The sequence below is a fragment of the Muscardinus avellanarius genome, assembly GCF_963383645.1.
Source record: "Muscardinus avellanarius genome assembly, chromosome: X".
Taxonomy (NCBI): domain Eukaryota; kingdom Metazoa; phylum Chordata; class Mammalia; order Rodentia; family Gliridae; genus Muscardinus; species Muscardinus avellanarius.
The window spans coordinates 86457688-86470023 of record NC_137792.1 but is presented as its reverse complement, the minus strand read 5'-3'; the positions used below and the strand labels follow the sequence as shown (position 1 = coordinate 86470023).

The window sequence follows — 12336 nt, the reverse complement described above, 5'->3', positions numbered from 1 at the left end:
GTCTAGACGGAAGAATCAGTATTTACCAGGCAGATAAGGGGACACAGCCCTTGCAAGGTCTCCATGAGACTATGCAAGGTGGTATTACAGCTGGTGAGCTGGAGAGTTAGGATCGAAACCCAGGCAATGTGGGGAACAGGCAGAGACCATGACCAGGTGACCAAGTCTCCAGACAATAAGGGGAAAGAGGATATCAATAACTAGGTGACAGTGACAAGGAGGGGTGGACTTTGGGTGTCATTTGGATGGCAGAAGCTTCAAAGGAGGGGTTTAGAGGGTGAATAATGGCCTGTCAGCAGCAATGATGAACAGGAGAAAGTAGACTCCACTTTCTGGACTAAGGAACAAGCCACCTTCTCAAAAAAGTGTAGTAAAGGGCTGGATTGGGCGCACTGGCCAAGAATGACAGACATGTGGGCCAAATCGTGCGTGGCAAAGTGAGTTTGTGGCCAGAACAGAAGGTTATGAACAGTGCTCTGGCGAGGTGTCTCCAGGCACAGCCAGCGTGTTAGATGGTGGTGTTTAGCCTGAACATGGAGGGGCAGCCTGAAATGATGAATAGAACCAGCCACCCGAGATTCTGCCCTGCAGGGTCTGGAGAAGGTAGTGGGGGCAGAAAGGGGGGCTGTGGATGGAAGGGTGGGGCACAGTTGTAGCAGACAGTCTTGTGGTCATCAGAGGGATTTTTCCAAACCCCATACAGCCCACATATCCCTCTGCTTAAGCTCCACTGCATTCAGGGTACCCTCAAATCCAATGTCATAGAACATAAGCTGATACTGAACACTCAGGATGCTAGGAGCCCTTACCTAGCATGTACCCTTTCTCCATTTATTTATTTATTTATTTTTATTTTATAGATATTTTATTTATTTATTTATTTTTATGTGGATCATATTGAAAATTACATACATTCAGACTGTGCTTGGTGCCCTCTCCCCCCTTGCCACTTCCCCTCCCCCTCCCAACAATGAGTGTCCAGGTTGACCATGGTCCATTCATACTTTTACACATATTCGGATGTAGCTCCTCCATTAATCAACCTCGGCCTTCTTCGACTCCTACCTTTCCATTTCAGCTTTGCTGTGGTTTCACCTCCATTATCTGGAGTCACTCTGTTATTCCTAATACCCCCTAGTTTGGGCATATTAGAGAAAACATATGTCCCTTCTCTTTCTGTCCTTGGCTGTTCTCAATTAACATAATGATCTCCAGTTCTTTCCATCTTCTTGCAAATAACGTGATTGTGTTTTTCTTTATAGATGAGTAGAATTCCATTGTGTGTATTTCCCATACTTTTGCAATCCATACATCTGTTGATGGAGACGTAGGTTGGTTCCATATTTTGGCTATTACAAATTGTGCTGCTATGAATATGGGTATGTATATGTTACTGTACTTCTCTGATTTCAAACCCTTTGAAAAGATACCCAGGAGTGGTATAGCCGGATCCTATGTTGGATCTATTCCCAGTTTTCTAAGGAATCTCCACATTGATCTTCATAGTGGCTGAACTAGTTTGCACTCCCACCAACAGTGTAAAAGAGTTCCTCATTCCCCACATCCTCGCCAGCAATTGTTGTTGTCTTATTTCTTTATGCTTGCCACTCTGATTGGGGTTAGATGGAATCTCAGAGTAGTTTTGATTTGCATCTCCCTGATGGCTAATGATGTTGAACACCTTTTCATGTATATATTGGCCATTTGTATCTCTTCTTTTGTGAAGTGTCTATTCCATTCAGTTGCCCATTTCTTTCTTTCTTTTCTTTTTTTTTGGGGGGGGGGTACTGGGGATGGAACCCAGGGGCCTTCTATCTCAGGGCTACACTCCCAGACCTATTTTATACTTTATTTGGAAACAGAGTCTCTAAAACCAGCTGAGGCTAGCTTCGAATCTGCGCGATCCTCCTGTCTCAGCCTTCCAAGCCTGGGGATTACAAGTGTGCACCACCACGCCCGGCAGTTGCCCATTTCTTGATTGTGTTATTTGTTTTCCTAGTGTAGAGTCTTTTGAGCTCTTTGTATATTCTGGATATTATCCTTCTATCAGAGTGGTAAAGATCTTCTACCATTCTGTAGGCTTTCTCTTTAGGTATACTCTTTTGTATGTATGATTATTTTCCAATTTTTGTTGTGTGGTACTGGGGATTACACCCAGGACCATTCTGCCTCTGAGCTATATCCCCAGACCTATTTTATTTTATAGTTTGAAAAAGGATCTCACTAAGTTGAGGAGAGCCTTGCCAAACTATTTTCCAGTTAAAAAAACAATCAAGCCGGGCGTGGATGCGCACGCTTGTAATCCTTGCACTTGGGAGCCAGAGACAGGAGGATCGCGCTGGTTCAGAGCCAGCCTTGCTGGCTTAAGAGACCCTGTTTCCAAATAAAAATATATAACATAGGTCTGGGAGTGTAGCCCGGAGGTAGAAGGGCTTCCAGGAACCCCAGTACCACCAAAATAAATAAATAAATAAAATAAAAAATCAAAGCCAGACATGGTGGCACACACCTCTAATCTAGTGTATGGTGAGGCTGAGGTATGATGTTCAAGGCCAGTCTCAAGAATTTAGTGAGACCCTGTTTCAATATAAAAACGTGATGGCGCATGCTTGTAATCCCCGCGCTTGGGAGGCGGAAACAGGAGGATTACGCAGGTTCGAAGCCAGTCCTCCCTGGCTTAAGAGACCCTGTTTTCAAATAAAAAAGTATAAAAATAGGTCTGGGAGTGTAGCCCAGAGGTAGAAGGGTTTCCAGAAACCCTAGTACCACCAAAAAAAAAAAAAAAACAGAAAAAAAAATAAAAACTTTTTAAAAATGGCTGAGAAGCCAGGCTTGGTGGCGCATGCTTGTAATCCCAGCATTAATAATAATAAGGCTGAGACAGTAGGATTGTGGTTTGCAGACAGACTCGGCTACTTACTGAGGCCCTTTGCAACTCAGTGAGACCTGGTTTCAAAATAAAGAATAAAAAATAGGGCAGGGGGTGGAGCTCGGAGGTGGAATGCCCCTGGGTTCCACCCCCATAACACACACACACACACACACACACACACACACACACACACACACACATGATTGAGGTTTAGGTCAGAGGTAGAATGCCCCTAGATTTAAGATTTAATCCCCAGTAGCAAAATAAAAATAAAAACACAAACAAAAACAATCAGATGTTTCCTATATACACTAAGAAAAAATCCTGATGGCCCTGGGTTCCATTCCTAGCACAATAAAATAATAAAATAAAATAGAAAAACAAATTGAACAGTCAACTCAGACTTACACAAAAGCCCAGTTTTGGTGAAGCACAGGGTAGTCCAGATAGGAGAAGTACTGGAATCATGTCTGCTCACTTCTCTCCTCCCACCTTAGATAACTGTCTCTCAGGCCACAAACTCATTCCCAGGATGGGACTGGTGGTATAGAAATTACTTACCAATATTGGTTTCTAGTGCAGCATTTCTAGCCCCAACTGGCAGTGAAAAACATAACTTAGCATAGCTCTGATAACTAGCCCTGTCCACCCTACACAAAATCCAGGCTGAGGCCGGGCGTGGTGGCGCACGCTTGTAATCCCCGCGCTTGGGAGGCGGAGACAGGAGGATCGCGCAGGTTCCAAGCCAGCATCGTTGGCTTAAGAGACCCTGTTTCCAAATAAAAGTATAAAATCGGTCTGGGAGTGTAACCCCGAGGTAGAAGGGTTTCCAGGAACCCCAGTACTAACAAAATAAAAGAAAAAATAAATAAAAATAAAAGAATAGCCAGGCAAAGTGGCACATGCTTGTGATCCCAGCATTTAGGATGCTGAAACAGGAGGATTGTGGTTTGTGAACAGCCTCAGCTACTTAGTGAGGCCATTTGCAACTCAGTGAGACCCTGTTTCAAAATAAAGAATAAAAATATATGGCTGACGGTGTAGCTCAGAGATAGAATGCCCTTGGATTCCATTCCTAGACCACAACATAAATAAATAAGAATAAAATAGGGCTGGGATATAGAATGTTCCTGGGTTCAATTTCTAGTTCCACAAAAAAAGGAAGGGTTGGGGGGCATATCTCAGTGGTAGTACGCCTGCCAGCATACATGAGGCCCTGAGTTCAATCCCAGTACTATTTAAAAAAAAAGAAAGCAAAAGAAAAAAATGCAAGCCGGGTGTGGCGGCTCACGCTTATAATTCCAGCATTTGAGAGGCTGAGACAGAAGGACTAGTCTACTTAGTAGGCTGAGACAGAGGACCTCAGCTACTACTTAGCGAGGCCCTCTGCAACTCAGTGAGACCCTGTTTCAAAATAAAGAATAAAAAATAGGGCTGGGGGTGTAGCTCAGAGGTAGAATGCCCCTGGATTCCATCCCTACTGCTGCAAAAAAAAAAAAAAAGAAAGAAAGAAAGAAAGAAAGAAAGAAAGAAGAAAAGGAAAAAAAGAAAGAAAATGCAGCTATTTCCAATTGATTTTTGGCATGCCCTAAAACATGTCAGCCTTTGTGTGTGACATTATTATTTCTTTGCCCAGTGGTAGAGACAAGTTTACAGAGAACCAGGCACTCTTTCACACAGCGTCCCTGTAATTTGTTGCCCAATTTATAGCTGTCACTTTTGCTTCCGGGACCTTGTCTTACTGACTCAACCAACTAGCCCTGAGAATAACTTAAAATGTGTCAGGAAGACCACAAAAGGAACTTTCCTGAGTGTATATACAATACATCTGATAGTATACACACACACACAAACACACACACACATACTCTTTTTTGGTACTAGGGGTGGAACCCAGGGGCTTTTCTAATTCTGGGCTATCTACTCCCAGACCTGTTTTATACTTTATTTGGAAACAAGATTTCACTAAGTTGCTGAGTCTCACTAAGTAGCTGAGGCTGGCTTCGAACCTGTGCGATCCTCCTGTCTCAGCTTCCCAAGCGCGGGGATTACAAGTGTGTGCTACCACGCCCGGCCATCTGATAGTTTAAAATTGGGAAATAATCATACACACACAATAGTACATGAAATGTATATGAGCAATTTAAAGAACTCTTTAAAAATTGACACTGATGTCTCCACAACCTAGGTTAAATATCACTAGTACTTTAAAGGTCCCGGCAGCTAGGCCTGGTGGCACACCTGTAATCCCAGTACTTGGGAGGCAGAGACAAGAGGATTGCAGATTTGAAGTCAGCCTCATCAACCTAGCAAGGCCCTATTTCAAAGTAAAATAGGTCTGGGAGTATAGCTCAGAGGTAGAATGCCCTTGGGTTTAGCTGCAGTCTAAAAGATTAAAAAAAAAAAAACTCCTTTATATCCCTCTCAGACCTCATGCCCCTCTCTCTATCCCCCACCTCCCTTGGCAATGAGACTTTACCACTCTCCTAACTTTCGGGCTTATCATTTATTCATGTGTTTTCCTTTCTCATTTTACCGCATATGTATGATTCCTAAAAATATATCTTGTGTAATTTTGCTTACTTTTGGAATTCGTACAAATGGGATTGTACAGTATGTATTCGTTTGTAATTTATTTAGCTCAGCATTATGTTTCTGAGGTTTATTTGTGAAGCTGTAACTGCAGTTCATTGACTTTCACTGCGGTACGATTTCCCACTATACGGCCGTTTCACACTTTATCCATTCTACCTTTAATGGATATCGGGTTGTTTCTAATTATTTTCCATTATGAACAACACTGCGGTGAACATTCTCATGTATCTCCTGGCGCACGTGGGTGAGAATGCACACTTTCTGGCACACTTCTTCCCACCTTGCTCCAAGTCCGTTTCCATTTGTCTTAGGAGTGCTTTCTCCTTTAGAAACAAAAGGAGATTGCCCACAGCTTCGACTCGATTTGAGACGAAAGTTGAATGAGAGGGATTTGTCACTTGGTGACAAGCAAAGAGACAGACAGAGGGGCTTCCCAGGAGCTGGAGACTCACCCTGCACTGTGCCCCAAGGGTACTGCCTCGCCTTCATCATCTTGTTGCCAACCTTCAGCTCCTCTGTGCTGCCGATGACAGCAAATGGCAGGTGTGCCTGGAAAAGGACAAGGACTGCTCAGAACACCGGAGGAAAGGCCCCGATCGGCCCACAGCACGACGGCTGCGCATCCCCAGTGGCCCTCGAGGTGGTCATGCCTGAAAAGCACCCATTAAGCTCCCGAGCTGTTGGGGATAAGAGGCTTAGCCCTAGCCTCTGCTGGTCTGAAATTCATAATTCAGGATGACGATAACATGGCCGAATGTCATAGGAAACAAGGAGAGAAAAAAGCAGAATAAAGGCTGGGGTGTGGTGGCGCACATCTGTCATCCCAGTACTACCCAATCCTCCACGGATTGCAGGTTCGAGGTCCGCCTCAGCAATTTAGTGAGGCTCTCTGCAACTTAGTGAGGCTCTGTTTCAAAAATAAAAATAAAGCCGGGCGTGATGGCGCACGCTTGTAATCTCCGCGCTTGGGAGGCGGAGACAGGAGGATCGCGCAGGTTCGAAGCCAGCCAAATAAAAATATAAAAATAGGTCTGGGAGTGTAGCCAGGAGGTAGAAGGGCTTCCAGGAACCCCAGTACCACCTAAATAAATAAATAAATAAATAAATAAATAAATAAATAATAAAAATAAAATAGGGCTGGGGATGTAGCTCAGAGGTTAAATGCCCCTGGGTTCAGCCCCCAATACCACCACCAAAAAAAAAAAAAAAAAAAAAAAAGCAGAGTAAGTTACACTGATTAGCAAACTATTGGCTGGTCATAGTGGATGTAAGGGAAGGTGGTTGAGCGAGAGGAAGGATATGTATATTGACAGAGAGGATTAGGGAGAACCGAGGAGGCTGCCTTCCCTGACTCTCCCCTCTCCCACAGTGTGAGAGCTGTAAGAACAGGTACACCCTGACCCCACATGGCTGACTGAGCCGCTGTCCTTGTTCTCATCCTTCCCTGGAGCAAGAACTCAGTGATCTCTGGAGCCCACAGGGCAAGGCCACAGGCCCTGGCTGTTGGCTTCTATTTTAGGTGCTATAAGGGAAACCGAGAAGTTAGCGGGATGCCTGTTAATCCCAGTACTTGGGAGGCTGAGACAGAAGGACCACAGGTTCAAAGCCAGCATACAGTAATTTATTTATTTATTTATTTATTTATTTATTTATGTATCTATTCATTTATTCATTCATTCATTCATCCTTTTGTGGGCCTGGGGATGGAACCCAGAGGCATTTGACCTCCGAGCTACACCCCCTGCCCTATTTTGTATTCTTTATTTTGAAACTGGGTCTCACTGAGTTGCAGAGGGCCTCACTAAGTAGCTGAGGCTGTCCCTGAACCGCGATCCTCCGGTCTCAGCCTCCCAAATGCTGGGATTACAAGCGTGTGCCACCACGCCCGGCTAAGCATACAGTAATTTTTTTTTCTTTTGGTGGTACTGGGGGTGGCATCCAGAGGCTTTCTACCCCCAGGCTATACTCCCAGACCTATTTTATATTTTATTTGGAAACAGGGTCTCACTAAGTTGCTGAGAGCCTCACTAAGTAGCTGAGGCTGGCTTCGAACCCATGCGATCTTCCTGTCTCAGCCTCCCAAGTGCAGGGATTACAAGCGTGCGCCACCACACCCGGCAAGCATACAGTAATTTAGTGAGATTCTGTTTCAAAATCTAAAATAAATAAAAGGAGGTGGGGTTGAAGCTCAGCGATAGAATGTCCCTGGTTCAATCCCCAGTACCCTCCCACAAAAGTAGAATGCACATTCCCTTACCCGCTGGAGTATTGTTGGGGAAGCACAAATTATATCTGAAATCATGGAAGACAACACGTGATCAAGGGCTCAAATGGATGGTCAGGCACCCCACACATAGTAGGTGCTTAATAAATATTCCTTCAATGGCAGTGGTATGGTTACAGGAATAGGGAAGAGGAGAGGCAGGCAAAGTACAGACAGGGTTATGTGCTTTGTGCTTGCAGGGGAGATGAGGGCAGGGCCTGACTGAAGCAGAGTCTTTGTGATCCGTTGGCAGTGTTGGACCTGGGAAACGCTCAGGGTGCCCCATTCCACAGGAAGCTGGCCAGCCTGTAAGAGTCACCCCTGAGCCCAGTCGTGGTGGTACACACCTGTAATCCCAGTACCTGGGAGGCTGAGACAGGAGGATCACAGGTTCCAACAGGCCAGCATGGTAACCTAGGGAGGTTCTCAGCAACTTAGAGAGACCTTGATTAAAAAATAAAATAAAATAGGGCTGGGGATATAACTCAAAGGTAGAATGCCCCTGGATTTAATCTCTAGTACCCAACAAAAGAAACAAAAAAATTAAGAAAAAGGAGGAAAGGAGGAGAAGAAGGAGGAGGAAGGGGAGGAGGAGGAGGAAGGGGAGGAGGAGGAGGAGGAGGAGGAGGAGGAATCACCATAACCAAATGGAAGGGCTGAATAAATGTTATTTATAAATTAGGTAAGCCCAGGCAGGGTTTTATACCAATAGGTAGAAAGACCATTGGAAGGAGATTTCTTCTCCTGTTGGCTAAACAAGCCATGCTCTCAGATATTTTCACCCGTTTATTCACTCTACCATTCTACAGATATGAACTGAGTTCCTACTATGTGCTCGGCGTTACAAAGAACACAACTTTGAAGAAGCACAAAGTCTGTTTCTAGAAAGTGCACAGAGAGCTAGCGGAGAAAGGCATGCCAACAATGGTCAGACAGTAGGCAGACAGATACACTGCATTGCATCACTGAATCTTTTTTTTCTTTTTTCTTTTGGTGCTGGAGATTGAATCCAGGGGCATTCTACCTCCAAGCTACACTCCCAGCCCTATTTTATTTATTTTTATTTAGAAACAGGGTCTTTCTAAGTTGAAGAGGACCTTGCTAAGTTGCTAAGGTTGTCCTCAAACATGCAATACTCCTGTTTTAGCCTCCCAAGTGCTGGGATCATCGTATGTACCACCACGTCTGGCTGAATCTTTATAACAATATGAGGTTGGTGGTCATTTGACCCCCATTTTATAGATGAAGAAACAGAGGCCCAGATGGGTGACTTGGCAGAGCTAAGTGTGGAATCCAGATCTCTCTGACCTTGAAGCCCACCCCTTGCTTGCTTGCTGATCTCACTGTGGGATGCAAACAGAGGAGGTGAGCGCTCTGAACCCTGGGGCCAGCTGGTTGTGCAAGACCAGATAAAGAGGCAGTCAGACTGTGGGAGGAGGTGAGAAATGCGTATATGTTCGCTCTCATCCTGTGTTCTCAGCTCTAAGTGATGGAGGAGGAAGGCATATGAAGTGGGAGGCACTTCTCTGGGCTCAAGAAAAATGAGGGGAAGAAAACAAGAAGAAAATAAAGGCATAAAAACGGCAGCCTTTCTTTGGACCTGTTATTTGTATCTTCAAGAGACTCTGCCGTTCAGAATGAAAGGGTCACTTGCTTCTCCTCTTCCTCAAACTGCTGTCATTTGATTCCTCTATACCCCACCAAACACAGCCACATTCAGAGGCCTCCAAGACCTCCCACGGCACAATCCTTTGCAACTGTCTTCAAAGTCGGTACGGAGCCGGGTGTGGCGGGACAGGCCTGTAATCCCAGTCCCCGGAAAGCTGAGACAGAAAGATTGCAGGTTTGAGGTGAGCCTCAACAGTTTAGCGAGACTCTCAGCAACTTATCGAGACCCTGTTTCAAAATAAAATAAAATAAAATACGACTGGGGGGTATAGCCTGGAGGTAGAACGCCCCTGGGTTCAATCTCCATTAACACGCACGCACGCACGCACACACAGTCATATATTCTCACAATAGCCCTGATTACATCTTCATTCCTGATCAGAGGGATCTTGGATACAGGGGGGTTAAACAAGTCACTCGGGTCGCGAACCTCCATGCTCCTGCGTTTTAGAGGAAGCAGAAAAGCCACCACACTTTGGCTGCCGGCCTCCTCCAGCCACCCAGAGTGGTGTTCTCTCTGCCTCCTGGCTAGATGGCCTCTGTTGGAATATCATATAACCTTAACAAGCAGGAAATCAGGCTCTGAGCCTCTGTCCTGCTACTCTTTCTTATTTCGTGTGTGTGTGTGTGTGTGTGTGTGTGTGTGTGTGTGTGTGTGAGAGAGAGAGAGAGAGAGAGAGAGAGAGAGAGAGAGAGAGAGAGAGCGCACATATGTATGTTTTGTCAGAGGATGAATCCAGGGGCATTCTACCTTTGAGCTACACCCCCAGCCATATTTTATTTTTTTTTTATTGTGAAACAGGGTCTCTCTAATTTGCTGAGGCTGCCCTCAAACCTGCAATCCTCCTGTCTCAGCCCCCCAAGTACTGGGATTATAGGCGTGTGCCACCATACCCGGCTGTCCTGCTGCTCTTGAGAGACAGATGGCTATAATAACAAGAATGGAGTCACACAGCTTAGGGAGAAGATACTTCATTCTTCATCCAAATTCCCAGGTCTCAACCAGGGGACCCAAATCTGAGGTCAGGCCTTCTCCCCTTTTGATTCAGGTCCCCATATGGTGACTGACAGGTAACATTTCGCATGTGTGGAGCCAGGGAGAGACTCCAAAAGCTGCTACGCATACTGCTGCTAACACACAGACAGGTTCGTAAGGGGAGCCTTTGTAGCTATGGTCCCCATGTCTCTGATAAGGGGGCCCCAAGAAGTCAGATCTCCCAACTACAGCTTTAACAAGAGATAGCCTCTAGCCTCCCCTAGAGACAGTCTTCTAGATTCACTACCTTTAGTCTGTTTTATGCTCCTACAACAAAATACCCGAGATCGGGTAATTTGTAAAGAACAAAAATTGATTTCTCACAGTAGTGGAGCACGGGAAGTGCAAGATCATGGGCCTGGCAAGTTTAGTTGTCTGGTGAGGGCCTTCTGGTTGCCTCCTCACTAAGGGACTTGATCCCATTAATGAGGGAGTAGCCCCTATGGCCTAATCATCTCATAAAGGCCTCCCCTCCATTCTGTACCAGGGATCGAACCTAGGAACCTTCTACCACTGAGCTATACCCCCAGCCTGACTTTATTTTTATTTTCAAACAGGGCCTAGCTACATTGCTGAGGTTGGCCTTGAGCCTGTGATCTTCCAGTCGCAGCCTCCAAGTACTGGGATTGCAGGTGTGCACCAGCACTCCCAGCCAAGGGCCCATCTCTGAATACTGCCACCTGGGCTGCTTTTCAATTTTGCAAGGGACGCAGTGTTATGTTTACTGTCTCGTGTCCACCTTACGCCTCTCAGTACATTTTAAAGAATTTGATGATTCAACTGGCAAGACTTTTCTTCTAGGTTTCTCACATCCATTATACATGAAGGACTAGATGAATGTTCTCCTAAGCATGGAGAAATATCAGAACCTCATGTGCTGATAACGGCTCTATCAAACTTGGCTTCCTCCCAGAGAGCATAGTGTTTCCTGGCCAGAACTGGTTATGCCCATTATACCCATTTCAGGCTCCTATCAGCCGTTGAACAAGACCTTGTCTAGTTTGCTTTCAACTCTTGCTACATATAAACAATGGAAACAGCTTTGCTGTCTCAAAAGGAATGGACGTGTGCCTGGGGATCATCTTATGTATGACCTTGGTCAGCCACAAGCTCTCACTGGGCGCAGATCCAAATACCTCTGTAAAAACCAAACCCAAGACCTCACAAATGGCCCACCGGCTGTGCTTAGTCCAAAAATGGGCGCTATTTCTTGTTTCCTGGCCATGGTTTGAACGACTCAAAGAACAGCATTAAATTGGAGGTGATGGCCGGGCGCGGTGGTGCATGCTTGTAATCCCCGCGCTTGGGAGGCTGAGACAGGAGGATCGCACGGGTTTGAAGCCAGCCTCAGCTACTGAGTGAGGCTCTCAGCAACTTAGGGAGACCCTGTTTCCAAATAAAGTATAAAATATATCTGGGAGTATAGCCTGGAGGTAGAAAGACCCTGGGTTCCACCCTAGTACCACCAAAAGAAAAAAAAATTGGAGGCGATGAAGCATGCCTGTAATCCTGCTTGGGAGGCTGAGACAGGACGATTGCAGGCTGGAGAACAGCCGTAACAACCTAGTGACTCTCAGCAATGTAGGGGAGACCCTGTTTCAAAACAAAAAATAAAATAGTGTTGGAGTGTAGCTTGGAGGTAGACTGAAGTGCCTCTGGGTCCAATCCCCAAAACCACTAATAAATAAATAAATAAATAAATAAATAAATAAATAAATAAATAAAAAGGGTTGGGGATATAGTTCACTGATAGAACTCCCCTGGCTTTAATCCCCAGCACTACACACACACACACACATATACACACACAATATTAAATTTAAACAACAGAGCAAAATTTTGAGGGGAGTATTTAAAACCAGGGGTATTCTACCTCTGAGCCTCACCCCTACCCCCTTTTTA

The 12336-nt window shown here is 45.3% G+C and overlaps 1 protein-coding gene across 1 annotated transcript in view; it reads right to left on the bottom strand.

Moving 5' to 3' along the window:
- The window catches only part of SEPTIN6 (septin 6), a gene marked incomplete at both ends in the record, with an annotated part of 80124 nt that overhangs the window by 17402 nt on the left and 50386 nt on the right, over positions 1-12336 (bottom strand). The window contains one exon of the mRNA XM_080719169.1: positions 5920-6016. Within this exon, the coding sequence (XP_080575295.1) occupies positions 5920-6016 (97 nt within the window). The remainder of the gene's footprint in view (positions 1-5919; positions 6017-12336) is intronic.